This window comes from Sardina pilchardus, chromosome 18 (genome assembly GCF_963854185.1).
Source record: "Sardina pilchardus chromosome 18, fSarPil1.1, whole genome shotgun sequence".
Lineage (NCBI taxonomy): Eukaryota > Metazoa > Chordata > Actinopteri > Clupeiformes > Clupeidae > Sardina > Sardina pilchardus.
The window spans coordinates 890760-905212 of NC_085011.1; the positions used below are offsets into that span (position 1 = coordinate 890760).

A 14453-nucleotide genomic window follows, 5' to 3' on the forward strand; every position below is an offset into this window, starting at 1 on the left:
CCCACAAAACATGGGACACAAAGGGAGCAGACCGTGAATCTCCTCTTCTCAGCCTCAGACTTGGATAATACAAGGCAGTACCATTTAACACCACACACGCTACATCCTCCTAATAATTTTACTAATGACATCATAGCAAAGTGTACCTGAGAAACTGCAACTAAGTGCCTTAATTAACCAAAAATATAAACATAATAATGTTAATGGTAGAACACGATGAAGAAAGGAAGCTGTTGTTTATCTTGACTTAAATTGATCCAGCTGAGGAAAGCACTTGTTCTTTGGAAGGAATTTCAATTTGTCTGAATGCAATATTGACACCGATCACATACCCTGTCTGTGTATAGTGTATTGTGCACACTGTCGTGGAGACTTGGGTCCATGTTGGGTCCATGTTGACTGGGCTGATTTGGTGATGAGGGGTGTCAGGCATCAGGGGAAAGGTGCTGAAGCAAGGAGCAGCAGCAGTAGCCTACAGGATCTTGAGGATGTTGAGGCGACGGGGCAGGGACCTTGAATCAGCAGACAGATGTATCCTCTTACTTCACCAGCCACTGACTCTTCTCTACCTACATCTAAAATAACAAAAAAGACAAAGAGGAAGCATAATATTTACTATATTGCTTTGTTTTATAATACAGACATTCATCACCTTAAACCATGATTCAATAAAGCATGGCACACTCACTAGAGGGCTGACAGATTGACAGATTGAAGTAGCCTATAGCCTACACAACCAGTGTAGAGCTGAAGTCTGTATTGACACCACTTAATAATTTGTTATTAGCACACCACCTACCAAGTTTGACAGATAGCTAGCAAACCATATCTTCAAACTATGCTGTGTATTTCAACAGATTTATTTGGACAATACTGTGCCTATAGGCTACTGGTAAAGTTTATAACAACGTTGATAGAAAGACTAGCTAACTTGCAAACTGCAATTATCCGACCAGCTATTTCAGTCAAGCAGGAGGACATTCTTAAAATAGGCAAACAAGACGTTGTCTTATTTTGCTCGACAAGAAAGAAAATGCAAAACTAACAAGTTTATCAATGATTACAGATCGCTATGTTACCTGCTAAGCAGCTGTAGCACTATTAGTAAACACACACGACACAGCACTACGTACTGGCTGCTTATCTTAATAGCCACTTTAGTGCTTCAAAAACGCAAAAATGCAAGGAAATTAAGACCATAAATGATAACAGTAGGAGATGAAAAACCTTATTTACCAGAGTTGTTCCAACCGTTTTCCTTTTAGACAAGGTTAAGACGAACGATGTATGATGTATTCGCTGCTCCTCCAGAAGTGGCATCTCTCCGGGTAGTTAGAAACAAAATCCGTGCTGCAAATGTCTTAACGAGTCTTATCACTAAAAATGCTTATGACGTAAACGTTATAATGTTAACGTTATCAGAAAAGTGTCCAGTGAGAAAATGGGTCGCTGTATGGTGAAGATATTAAGACTTAATGCCAACGATACTCAAACACTGCCATCTGAAAGCATTAGAAAGCATTCTAGTCAAAAGTACTTTTGGTAGTAAAAATGGCGTCCATAAAACACGTGACCACCTCTGAACCAATCCTTGGCAGAACTGCTCTGAACATTCCAAACACAGTTGGCGATACTCTCCACATATAGGGCACTAGTAACCACTAGCTCACTCTGCCACCTTGTGGTCAAACTGAGTCTTGCAACAACAGTGCTTGCTCATAAACCCTCGGCTGCTGAAACAGCCATGTTGTGTATTGTCCACTCATGTGAAACAGAGATGTGATATAGTTACATTTCGATGTGACATAATTATTTTCACACACACACACACACACACACACACACACACACACACACGAAAGCAAACTTTTGGAAACTCACTGCACGTTCCGTGGCTTGGACCAGGCCATGTCTTTGGTCTCCGCCAACCCCATACGGAGGCCACTCAACGCTCCAAACGCAGCACCTGTATGGGACACGCACACACACACACACACACACACACGTATGCACGCATACACACACACGCACACACACACACTCATGCACACATGCACACACATGCACAAGAAACACACACGCACACACACAAATGCATGTCAAATAGAATGTGGAAAACCCAAGCTCATCTAAATGACTAACTAGAAAAGCACTCAGAGAGCGCAAACCTCCGCCAAGGGAACACATAACCGCCTCCTGCATCCAGACGGTGATACAGATCACTCCACAAATATAATCCTCATTTCAGACCTTCCCTGAAAATGTCATCGAAATCTGTCCATAACTTTTTGAGTTATCTTGCGAACAAACACAGACAGACAAACAAACCAACAAACCCTGATGTAAGGGATAATCAACGACGCGCCGTGCGTTTATAGGAAAATAATGCACGTTCGAAGTGGTAATAAGGACCCGACGCCGCAGGCGGAGGGGACTTTACACTTCGATAAGTGCATTATTTTCCTATAAACGCACAGGGCGCGGAGTTGATTATCCCGCTTATACCACTGCTACTATCATTTTCGTTTATATTGCCGCTGTCTTAGATACAACGTTGCTGTTTTTACCGTTACATTCACATTGGCGAATTGATATTCAAGTGTAATCAGCCCAAAAAAACGAACTACTTCATAGCCGTGCGGTATATAGAAAAATAATGCACGTTCCAAATAGCGCATCACAATAGGAAATTTGACCAAGCAGTGGTATAAGAAAACATAACCTCCTTGGCGGACATAATGAACCTCCTTGGAACCCCGATGAAAATAGAACCTCCTTGGCACCCAGAACCTCCCTGGAACCCGGATGAAAACAGAACCTCTTGGCGGAGGTAACGAGCATTTATTGAACCAGGTTTCTGTATTGAACCGTTAATGTTCTGTCTGGGGAACAGCTGGAGAACCATTAATGTTTTCCCTAAGGAACAGATGGAGAACCCTTCACAGAACACTATGAGAGTGCTGCTTCACACAGAAAAGGTTCCAAACCAGCGCCTGTGTCATTCTTATGTGTTATTCTGGGTCCTGGGTGGGTGGGTGGGTTATGTGTTATTCTGGGTCCTGGGTGGATGGGTGGGTGGGATGTGTGCTCCATGTGTTATGGGTTGCATGTCTGCTGTGCTATGGAACATGAATGGAACATGTGTGGAAATGATTATCCCTATAGGAGAATAAATATTCCCTAAATAAATGTAAATCCCTATGGGACAATACATACTCTATCTATCTATACCTGAGATTTTTTTTTTAACATGACATTTAGCAGACACTTTTTTCATCCAAAGTGACTTACATATGTCAACTATATTACGGGATTGCATTGTCATTACATTGTCCCCGGAGCAGCTTGGGGTTAAGTGCTTTGCTCAAGGGCACAACGGTGGAAGCTGGGAATTGAACCCACAACTTTCAGGCTACTGCACGCTAGCCCAGCTCCTTAACCACTACACTACCACCTACCACCTACACACACACACACACACACACACACACACACACACACACACACACACACACACACACACACACACACACACACACACACACACCTGAGATGCAGCAGCTGCCGATGGTGAAGAAGGCCAGCTCAAAGCGCCCTCACACACACACACACACACACACACACACACACACACACACACACCTGAGATGCAGCAGCTGCCGATGGTGAAGAAGGCCAGCTCAAAGCGCCCTCACACACACACACACACACACACACACACACACACACACACACACACACACACACACACACCTGAGATGCAGCAGCTGCCGATGGTGAAGAAGGCCAGCTCAAAGCGCCCTCACACACACACACACACACACACACACACCTGAGATGCAGCAGCTGCCGATGGTGAAGAAGGCCAGCTCAAAGCGCCCTCACACACACACACACACACACACACACACACACACACACACACACACACACCTGAGATGCAGCAGCTGCCGATGGTGAAGAAGGCCAGCTCAAAGCGCCCTCACACACACACACACACACACACACACACACACCTGAGATGCAGCAGCTGCCGATGGTGAAGAAGGCCAGCTCAAAGCGCCCTCACACACACACACACACACACACACACACACACACACACACACACACACACACCTGAGATGCAGCAGCTGCCGATGGTGAAGAAGGCCAGCTCAAAGCGCCCTCACACACACACACACACACACACACACACACACACACACACACCTGAGATGCAGCAGCTGCCGATGGTGAAGAAGGCCAGCTCAAAGCGCCCTCACACACACACACACACACACACACACACACACACACACACACACACACACACCTGAGATGCAGCAGCTGCCGATGGTGAAGAAGGCCAGCTCAAAGCGCCCTCACACACACACACACACACACACACACACACACACACCTGAGATGCAGCAGCTGCTGATGGTGAAGAAGGCCAGCTCAAAGCGCCCTCACACACACACACACACACACACACACACACACACACACACACACCTGAGATGCAGCAGCTGCCGATGGTGAAGAAGGCCAGCTCAAAGCGCCCTCACACACACACACACACACACACCTGAGATGCAGCAGCTGCCGATGGTGAAGAAGGCCAGCTCAAAGCGCCCTCACACACACACACACACACACACACACACACACACCTGAGATGCAGCAGCTGCCGATGGTGAAGAAGGCCAGCTCAAAGCGCCCTCACACACACACACACACACACACACACACACACACACCTGAGATGCAGCAGCTGCCGATGGTGAAGAAGGCCAGCTCAAAGCGCCCTCACACACACACACACACACACACACACACACACACCTGAGATGCAGCAGCTGCCGATGGTGAAGAAGGCCAGCTCAAAGCGCCCTCTGGTCTTGTTGGAGCCCGTGGGCATGATGAACTCGTCCGTGTCCTGGGGGCAAAGGGGCAAGAGATAAGAGTCCATCCAGAGCGCCGGGCAACCATCGCCGAGCAACCATCCAACTTCATATCAGAGGCAACCATCCAACTTCCTATTAGAGCCTGGTTGCCATGGCAAATCATCCCATCAATCGCATGGGCATCCACATTCAGTACACAGTATTACACTTCAGTTACACAACATGTGTACTGTTACTGCCCTTAGTTACACAACATGTGTACTGTTCCTGCCCTTACAGCACAATATTACACTTCAGTTACACAACATGTGTACTGTTCCTGCCCTTACAGCACAATATTACACTTCAGTTACACAACATGTGTACTGTTCCTGCCCTTAAAGCACAATATTACACTTAAGTTATACAACACGTGTACTGTTACTGCCCTCAGTTACACAACATGTGTACTGTTACTGCCCTCATGTGTACTGTTACTGCCCTTAAAGTACAATATTACACTTCAGTTACACACATGTGTACTGTTCCTGCCCTCAGTTACACAACATGTGTACTGTTACTGCCCTTAAAGCACAATATTACACTTCAGTTACACAACATGTGTACTGTTACTGCCCTTACAGCACAATATTACACTTCAGTTACACAACATGTGTACTGTTACTGCCCTCAGTTACACAACATGTGTACTGTTACTGCCCTTAAAGCACAATATTACACTTCAGTTACACAACATGTGTACTGTTATTGCCCTTACAGCACAATATTACACTTACTGTAAGTTACACAACATGTGTACTGTTACTGCCCTTACAGCACAATATTACACTTACTGTAAGTTACACAACATGGTTACTGTTACTGCCCTTACAGCACAATATTACACTTCAGTTACACAACATGTGTACTGTTACTGCCCTTACAGCACAATATTACACTTAAGTTACACACATGTGTACTGTTACTGCCCTTACAGCACAATATTACACTTCAGTTACACAACAAGTGTACTGTTACTGCCCTTACAGCACAATATTACACTTCAGTTACACACATGTGTACTGTTACTGCCCTTAAAGCACAACACTGCTACACTTCAAATTAGCACAGTGTGTCAGATTAGGTGTCTGTTTACAAACACTTACCTGCAGAAGGTATCTTGGATCTACATTCAGGTACGGCGACAGGGGGCTCATGCCCGTCACTGGAATGACACAAAATGACACAGGTATACAAACACTTGTTTCCCTTGTAATCATTAAACACAGTTGAAACCATTAAAACACGTTTCCTATTAGTTTTATCCTTGAATATGAAGTGCATAAGTCTTACAGGGAACCCCAGCCAGGTCCGTGGTGGAGTAGCCCGGTGCGGCCCCCTTGAGCAGTCCGGTGAGACCGCTTTTGGACTCTCCTGATGGGGATGTGTTGTCGTCCATGCTGCTGATGTTTCTGTATGGATAGTTGATTAGCTAACTAGCACTCCGCTGCTTGCGAACTGTTCCAATTACTTACCAGCTCAATGACTATTATTAGTGTCGGCCAACCACTTAAGATAAATCTATTCCGGTTACCTAAAGCTTGGCTATCATGGTAGGAAGGTCAGAGTAAAACAATCTGACCGTTCGTCCCTTTCCAGCAAGTTAAGTTAAGTTACTGTGTAGATAAAAAAAGTATTATGGTAAACCAGTTAACGATAATAATACGGAATAACGTAGGTTGCAAGATAGATAGAATGTGGATATTACAGAGAGGACAGCAAGCATTACTAATATGTGGCACAACGTTGCACCTATACTCTCATACAGTATGGAAAGGCTATGTTGACACAGCCAGACGTCCACCTGACATGTTTAGGCTAGCGTTAATGTGTTTTGGACATGTCTGACTGCCGTAAAGCAGTTGCAACATTCAACGCCGTGAAATCCACAGACTGGCGCGGATGGCTGATTGTTATTCATGCATTTAAATAACACACGCATTCCCAACCCATAAATCGGCAATAATTAAGCATCTCCACTAATGCATACACAGTTAAACAAATACATGTTTTGAGCTAATATTAGTTTTAGGTTACAGAGTATTTGCAGCAGTTGTTGCGACAGCACGCGCATGCTTCTTTTACATTTGGCGTAATGCCCAATGACAAAGCAGCGCGAGCTGGCGTTGGAGATCTTCATGCCATACGGAAAAACTGCGGGCTGTTCAGGCCTCTGGGGTGATTGTTTTCTGTGCGTTTTAAAATCAGCGGAGAAACACTAGGGCCGCAAAGAATTGATATTCGCGAAGACATCGGTTATGATCTGGCAGAGGTGCGGCAAAACCGAAACGACATAGATTTCTTCGAGGGCCAAGACAACAAATTTAAGGGCAGAACCACGGTAAATACATCGAATTTGTGGATTATAGATCTCAAAGTGCCAAATGTCGTGAAATCGCTCAACATTTTACAGTAATCTTCCAAGCATCTTGTCAGATTCTCCGAGGGGAATTGTTAACTAGATGCCACAGCGTTCGGTCCCCGAATTCGTGATGAGTGTATTCATCCCAGCACGCTGACTTGATGGAGAAACGTTTACCTTTCACGACACTTAGATATTCTATTTGTGTTCAATATATTTATAATATATGCTTAATCGAGCCGAATGAAGTCCATATTCCTAGTCGGCTGTATTTCCTTGTTGTCCTGCGGCTGTAACAAAGAACATTCATGCCAAATTTAACTACAAGAATGCCGTCATTTGTTGCAGAGTGTTTCTCACAACCCAGTCAGCGTCAGCAATAAGCTAACCGAATGGTTAGATTGGTGAATTGACGTGTTTGTGGAACGCCGGTTCATGAAATAGACCAGCCATTAATGGCTCTTTATCATCTCTGCTTATCGTTGAGTTGCATAGACGAGTCGGAATGGTGGAAGTTTTGCGTGTAATGAATTTGGCGGTTGACTCGCACTGGCGTGTCGTTGAGGATTGACGGATGAGTGCATTGTGGTAGGCTACATTGTCAGTGTGTGATGATGGGCGCAAATTTATGGCGGGCCGATTGAATTGAGGCCCTATTATATCTCGCCACCCAGCTTATGACGAGTGTCTCTTCCGTTTCTTGCCGCGACAAGGTCAGAGTCTTTCCTCCAAGACTAGATATCTCGTCAACCATATTCACATACTCATGCAATTGATATAATTCCTTAGATGCCGAGTTGTTTTTCTCTAATGTAAGCAGTTTTTGACGTGGGATTTTGGCGTTCGGGCGGCCTCGGCTACAACAGCCCTTTTAATCCGTTCCCAGAATGCATTGTGCCTGTCTCGGGTCTTGCAATGTTGTATTTCCTGTTTATCGATGCATCGCTTTGTCTGATGAATTTGGGTCCTAAATTCAGCGGATATGTCAAATATCATGCGATTATATGTGTAGGTGGGTGGATTATCAAGAATAACGTGTGAGATTGGTGTTACGAAGACTACCGGGACAAGACACGGAAAGCCCGCATGCAGCCAGTTGGTACGTCGCATCATCCCGCCTATGAGGAAACTGCCGTCGTTTACCTCATACGGGAGGCTGTCTCATGAATTATTTGACTCAGGAAATTGTTGCTGTGTGGTGTATTAATAGACGATGGCCTATTAACTGTTATCAAAACGTATATTTTTCGACCCATTTCAGTTCTGAAGGACCCCGTTGACTTGTATGCTTCATCTGAGTGACGGTTTAATGTAGGTCATGGTGTTGTTCCTCTGCACGCCTACGTCTGATCGAAACGAATCGAGGGACTGAAATTGTGTTTGTGAATGCCAGGGTCGTGGAGTAGAAATTCGTCCACAGCTACGATCATTTTGAGATATTCCTTTAGGTGTAACCCTGGCAACATTCCCAAATGTGCGTGGGTGAGAGGGAACTCAACCTGAGATGGAGAGAAACGTTCAGATGATCAGAACTTTATTATACTATAGTGTATATTGTTATATTGTGCATAGTTGGGTTCAGATGATCAGAACTTTATACTATAGTGTATATTGTTATATTGTGCATAGTTGGGTTCAAATGATCAGAACTTTATACTATAGTGTATATTGTTATATTGTGCATAGTTGGGTTCAAATGATCAGAACTTTATACTATAGTGTATATTGTTATATTGTGCATAGTTGGGTTCAAATGATCAGAACTTTATACTATAGTGTATATTGTTATATTGTGCATAGTTGGGTTCAAATGATCAGAACTTTATACTATAGTGTATATTGTTATATTGTGCATAGTTGGGTTCAAATGATCAGAACTTTATACTATAGTGTATATTGTTATATTGTGCATAGTTGTTTTTTTTTGTAAGCACATTTGTATCAATTGTAACATTTTTCTTCTGCTCTTTCTCTTTCCTTCCTCAGATTATTTGTGTATTTTGGGACAATTCACTCAACTGAGGAAACCCCCCCCCCCACAGACAGACAGACACACACACACACGCTCTCTCGGAGGCCCCGGGGCTAGCGCGTAGCCGGCCTGACCTGATGGAGGACGCAGAGACGGAGCTGACCTCGTCGGAGCCCGAGGCGCTGGGCGCCGACTTCATCACCGTGGAGCTGGACACGCAGCCCATCGAGTACGTGGTCAAGTGGGCCGAGGTGGGGTCAAAGTTCACCATCTCCTGCGTGAAGAAGGACTCCGAGGAGGGCTTCGTGCCCGGCGAGCTCAAGACGGAGCCGGACGACAGCTTCTTCGCCCACTACGAGTCCGTCTACCCAGAATGCATCGTGGAGGAGAGCGTGGAGGTCCCGCCGGCCGAGGAGGAGGAGGAGGAGGAGCTCGAGGACGGCCACAGCGACTCGGACGACCCCGCCGAGCCCGGGATCAGCCAGCTGGGTCACCATGACGACGACCCCGACGACGAGGTGATGCCGCCGCCCCGGTGGCGAGGAGGAGGAGGAGGCGGAGGCGGAGGCGGGCGCACGGGCACACGCGCGCCCAAAGGCAGCGGCTCTCACGCGTGCCACGTGTGCGGCAAGTGCTACAGCCACTCGTCCAGCCTGTCGCGCCACGTCCAGACGCACGGCAGGGGCGGAGCCAAGGCCATCGCCGCCGCCATCGCCAGCGCCGCCGCCTCCGCCGCCGCAGCCAACCAGCACAAGGAGGAGTACGGCAAGGCGGGCGAGGGCAAGAAGACGCTGGCGTGTAACGTGTGTGGCGTGCGCTGCAACGGCAAGCGGCTGCTCGCCATCCACAAGAAGAGCCACAAGGCCAAGCGCCTGCACGCATGCAGCCTGTGCGGCAAGCACTTCAACCACAGCTCCAGCCTGTCGCGCCACCGCCTCATCCACAAGGGCAAGGCCCGGCCGGGCAGCGGCGCCAAGGGCCCGCGCGGAGGAGGAGGAGGAGGAGGGGCCGCCGCCATGGCGATGCCCGACCTCGGCATGGCGATGCCCGGCGTGGGAAAGCCCAAGAAGAGGCGCGGCGGGCGCGGCGGCAAGGGCGGCATGGGCGTTGGCATGGGCACGAGCTCGGGCGGCGAGAAGCAGTACCAGTGCACGCAGTGCGACAAGGTGTTCCGCAACTCCACGGCGCTCTCCAAGCACCAGGTGGCGCACGTGAGGCAGCTGCTCAACTCGTACACGCAGGACAGCAAGGACCCGCTGGCCAAGTCCTCGGACCTCAAGATCCGCCTCAAGCTGTGCTCGCGCGACAAGCCCAACTACTACACGCTGTGCAAGAAGAACAAGCGCTCCAAGGCGGCGGCGAGAGCTCGGCTGGCGGCGGCCACAGCAGCAGCGGCCAACGCAGCGGCCGCTCAGGCCCAGGCCCAGTCGTCCAGCCGCAGCCCGGACCCCGAGCGCCCGTACGAGTGCCTGCACTGCGACAAGCGCTTCGGCAGCGCGGGCAGCCTGGCTCGCCACGAGCACACGCACGCGGGCGAGAAGCAGTACACGTGCGGCATCTGCCGCAAGAGCTTCGTGCGCCTGAGCAACCTGAAGCAGCACCAGCAGACGCACGCCACCGGCAAGCTCTACTCCTGCCTGCACTGCGGCAAGACTTTCGTCCACTCCTCCAGCTTCTCGCGCCACAAGAAGGTCCACTCGGCCGAGCGCCAGGCGGGCAAACAGCGCCAGAGGAGCCGCCCCGTCCTGGACGAGACCGCCCCCCTGGAGTCAGACTCTGAGTGAGAGGAGACCCCCCCCTCTCTCCCCCCCCCCCCCCCCCCCACACCCCCTCCTGGACGAGACCGCCCCCCTGGAGTCAGACTCTGAGTGAGAGGAGACCCCCCCCTCTCCCCCCCCCCCCCCCACACACCCCCTCCTGGACGAGACCGCCCCCCTGGAGTCAGACTCTGAGTGAGAGGAGACCCCCCCCTCTCCCCCCCCCCCCCCACACACCCCCTCCTGGACGAGACCGCCCCCCTGGAGTCAGACTCTGAGTGAGAGGAGACCCCCCCCCCTCTCCCCCCCCCCCCCACCCTTCACCCCCCACCCTTCACTCTCCTCTCCGCCCCTCTAGGCGTCTGCAGCGCGGTGTGTTTGGGTTGGACTTTTGCAACACTGCTGACCGCAGAGGAGAGGAAGAAAACACAAACAAACAAACAAACAAAAAAAAGAAAGAAAGAAAGAAAAAGACAAATGTGTAATTGAATCGGCCCGTTTTCAGCCCCCTCCCCCTGACCCCCCTCCTGCTCGCTTGTTTCTTTTATTTCATCTTTTTTGTTGTTGTTGTTGTTATTGTTGTTAGGTTTTGGGACTTGAGATGGAGTTGTGTGTTTATCAACGCATTTTGGGCTTCCTTACGCAAGCGGCTGAGTCCTACTCGTCACCCCCATCCCCCATTTTAAATTTGTCATAGCGTATCGTCTGTATGTGAGCGCGTGCGTGTGTGTGTGTGTGTGTGTGTGTGTGTGTGTGTGTGTGTGTGTGTGTGTGTGTGTGTGTGTGTGTGTGTGTGTGTGTGTGTGTGTGTGTGTGTGTGTGTGTGTGTGTGTGTGTGTGTGTGTGTGTGTGTGTGTGTGTGTGTGTGTGGTATACACGAGTTGGCCACCTAGCCATCATTGCAAATGAGTATAGTTTTTTTTCTTTTTTGTAGACATTCCCTTTGTTACTTGGATCGTTCTGGAAGGTTAATTTATGTTAATTTAAGGATTGAATTTGAATTGGACTGGTGCGTAGGAGCCCTGGTCATGTTATTATTATTATTATTATTATCCCCTGAAATTACAACCACCAGAACTTCAAAAAAAGAAAAATGACAAGAGATGAAAAAAGAAAAAAAAAAAATTTGTTGAGGGTGTAATGAATGCGTTTATTTATTTTTGATATGTGTGTGAACGCCGCCCCTCACTGGAGGAAGAACTTTTTACCTTGTGGCTGCCCTCAGCTGGTCAAGGTCCGGTCCGGGTCCAGTCCGGGTCCGGTTGGGTCCGGTGTGCCGTAGCCCGACGTCCATTTGTTTGTTCATAGTGTGTAGCTTCTCAGAACCATCAGCGTTCTCCATGCGGGTCGGGCGGTACCCCCTGACTCAGAGCAGTTCACGAGTTAAACATTTGGATGCTGGTTGATGTTTCACATCATCATCATTATTATCTTCCTCCTCTTGATTTGTCTCTGTCTGACTATCTGCATCTCCTATACAGTTTTTAAGCTAAAAACACAAAAGGTTTCTTTTCCAGGACTGATCTCCCAACGAGGCTTCTGTATCTGTGTGTCGGTTCACGTTGAGTGTGCGGTTTTCTCGGCTCCATGTCAGTCGCTTGATTGGTTTGTTAAATCAGTCCCCTGTTCCGCCTCTAGGGGAGGAGACGGTGCTGTGGAATAAAAATTGGACATTGAGAACCTTCCCACCCCTTCTTCCCGTTCATTTCCCGAGCCGTGCGCTCCGAGTCGTCTCCGAGTCGTCTCCGGCGGGCCGTGCAGGCCGCTCCTGGACTGTTGGCATCTCCGTATCTGCCCGCCAACGAGAATAAAAACTTTACTGTCTGGAAGCGCGTCAAAATATGAAATCCATTGTACCCACGCCGGGATTATACAGGACTCTGAATTTAATACTCCGCATATAGAGCAAATGTGATCATATATAAATATATATAGATATATATTTGTGTGTGTGCATGATGATTATACCATGAGAATATACTTGAGAAAACTGCCTTGGTTTCCTCCATCAGCTGTGTGTTCAGAAGACGGACGGCTGGCGCGGGCCTATGCTGGTGTGTGTGTGTGTTCAGAAGACGGACGGCTGGCGTGGGGCTGCGCTGGTGTGTGTGTGTGTGTGTGTTCAGAAGACGGACGGCTGGCGCGGGCCTGTGCTGGTGTGTGTGTGTGTGTTCAGAAGACGGACGGCTGGCGTGGGGCTGCGCTGGTGTGTGTTGGCGAGCGAAGTGTACGGCGCGTCCTCTGATGCATTTCTCGTGGAGATGGCAAAGGATTTCATGTTTTCCAGGTGTTGCGCTATTGTGTGTGTGTATAGGGGCAGAGACGAGTGAGCTCTACGCAGTGCTCTGGGTGTGTGTGTGTTGCACGTGTGTGTGTTGCACTAGTGTGTGTATAGACGAGCCGCCAGACGAGCACTACGCAGTGATGAATTGGACCTGTGCTCTGGGTGTGTGTTGCACACGGACTCAAGTGGGAGAAAATAAACAAACACAAAATGAACTTCTAATCAGGCAGATTTTTTACCTGCTCCCATCCAGACCCAGACACACACACACACACACACACACACACTTAACCCCACCACCCAGGGGGAAAAAAGACTCATTTTATAAAAACTGCAACCCTTCGTCACCTGCAGGTTTCTCAAGTGTCTTCAACAGCCCCTTGTGTATGTATGCTGTATGCGTGCGTGTGCGTGTGTGTGTGTGTGTTGCGTCACCAAAGCTTTCCGGAGCCCCCGGCTGTGTGTATGCACAAGAAAGACGATAATACTCTCGGTTCCGCCATGTTCCTGTTCCTGTGTTCTTCTAGTCTAGTCCATGTGTTCTATTGGTTTCCCGGGTTCTTTCTGTTGTGATTCTTATTCCTTCTCCAGTATTCCCCCTCCGAGGGTTCTGTTAGGTCTCATTGGCTCAGCTGTAACCCCGCCCCCCACTCCCCATTGGATAAAACAGCGCCCCCTCCCGCCCCCAGAGAGGAGCACGGTTTTGTATTGTGTTTTTCCATTAGCGTAAACCTGAGTTCTGTCATGCGTTATTTTGTAATAAACCATTGATTGAAGAATGGTGTGGTGTGGTGTGTGTGTATGTGTGGAAGAGTTGAGTCTATACCTCTGGGTTTTGGTGTCTTTGCCATGCTAAGCCTTAGTCTCTCTGTGTGTGTGTGTGTGTGTGCGTGTGCGTGCCAGCGATAATAATCTCAGCTCTATATTCCTCATCCACAGACAGACCGACAGACTGCCTCCTTCAGGGCTGCTATGGCTTCACACCTTCACAAGTCATCACTACTAGCAGGCGATACTGTAGCAGCACTACTAGCAGGCGATACTGTAGCAGCACTACTAGCAGGCGATACTGTAGCAGCACTACTAGCAGGCTATACTGTAGTCATCACTACTAGCATATTAGCAGGCGATACTGTGGTCATCACTAGCA

At 48.6% G+C, this 14453-nt stretch overlaps 2 protein-coding genes and 1 long non-coding RNA gene across 4 annotated transcripts in view; 1 reads left to right on the forward strand and 2 right to left on the reverse strand.

Moving 5' to 3' along the window:
- LOC134064085 (uncharacterized) overlaps positions 1-1805 on the reverse strand; it is a 2285-nt gene extending 480 nt beyond the window's left edge. The window contains exons 1-2 of the long non-coding RNA XR_009936242.1: positions 1237-1805; positions 333-575 (exon numbers count right to left, since the gene is read on the reverse strand). This is a non-coding gene — a long non-coding RNA (uncharacterized LOC134064085). The remainder of the gene's footprint in view (positions 1-332; positions 576-1236) is intronic.
- Positions 1-6760, reverse strand: part of timm23b (translocase of inner mitochondrial membrane 23 homolog b (yeast)) — a 19657-nt gene extending 12897 nt beyond the window's left edge. The window contains exons 1-4 of the mRNA XM_062519886.1: positions 6222-6760; positions 6035-6093; positions 4828-4921; positions 1882-1966 (exon numbers count right to left, since the gene is read on the reverse strand). Coding sequence (XP_062375870.1) covers positions 1882-1966; positions 4828-4921; positions 6035-6093; positions 6222-6327 — 344 coding nt within the window. The 5' untranslated portion in view covers positions 6328-6760. The remainder of the gene's footprint in view (positions 1-1881; positions 1967-4827; positions 4922-6034; positions 6094-6221) is intronic.
- Positions 6761-7083: 323 nt separating this feature from the next.
- On the forward strand, positions 7084-11063 carry LOC134064227 (zinc finger protein 345). Of its 2 annotated transcripts, XM_062520069.1 has the most exons (3): positions 7084-7269; positions 8303-8389; positions 9277-11063. In XM_062520069.1, the coding sequence occupies exon 3, from the start codon at positions 9400-9402 to the stop codon at positions 11044-11046; it is 1647 nt and encodes a 548-aa protein (XP_062376053.1). In that variant the 5' UTR covers positions 7084-7269; positions 8303-8389; positions 9277-9399; the 3' UTR covers positions 11047-11063. The 2 variants fall into 2 exon arrangements, with proteins under 2 accessions (XP_062376053.1, XP_062376052.1); XM_062520068.1 differs by lacking the exon at positions 8303-8389.
- Positions 11064-14453: the final 3390 nt, after the last annotated feature.

What these genes read in the sequence shown, in the direction of transcription:
- LOC134064227 (XM_062520069.1), top strand. Translation starts at nt 9,400, where the DNA reads ATGGAGGACGCAGAGACGGAGCTGACCTCGTCGGAGCCCGAGGCGCTG.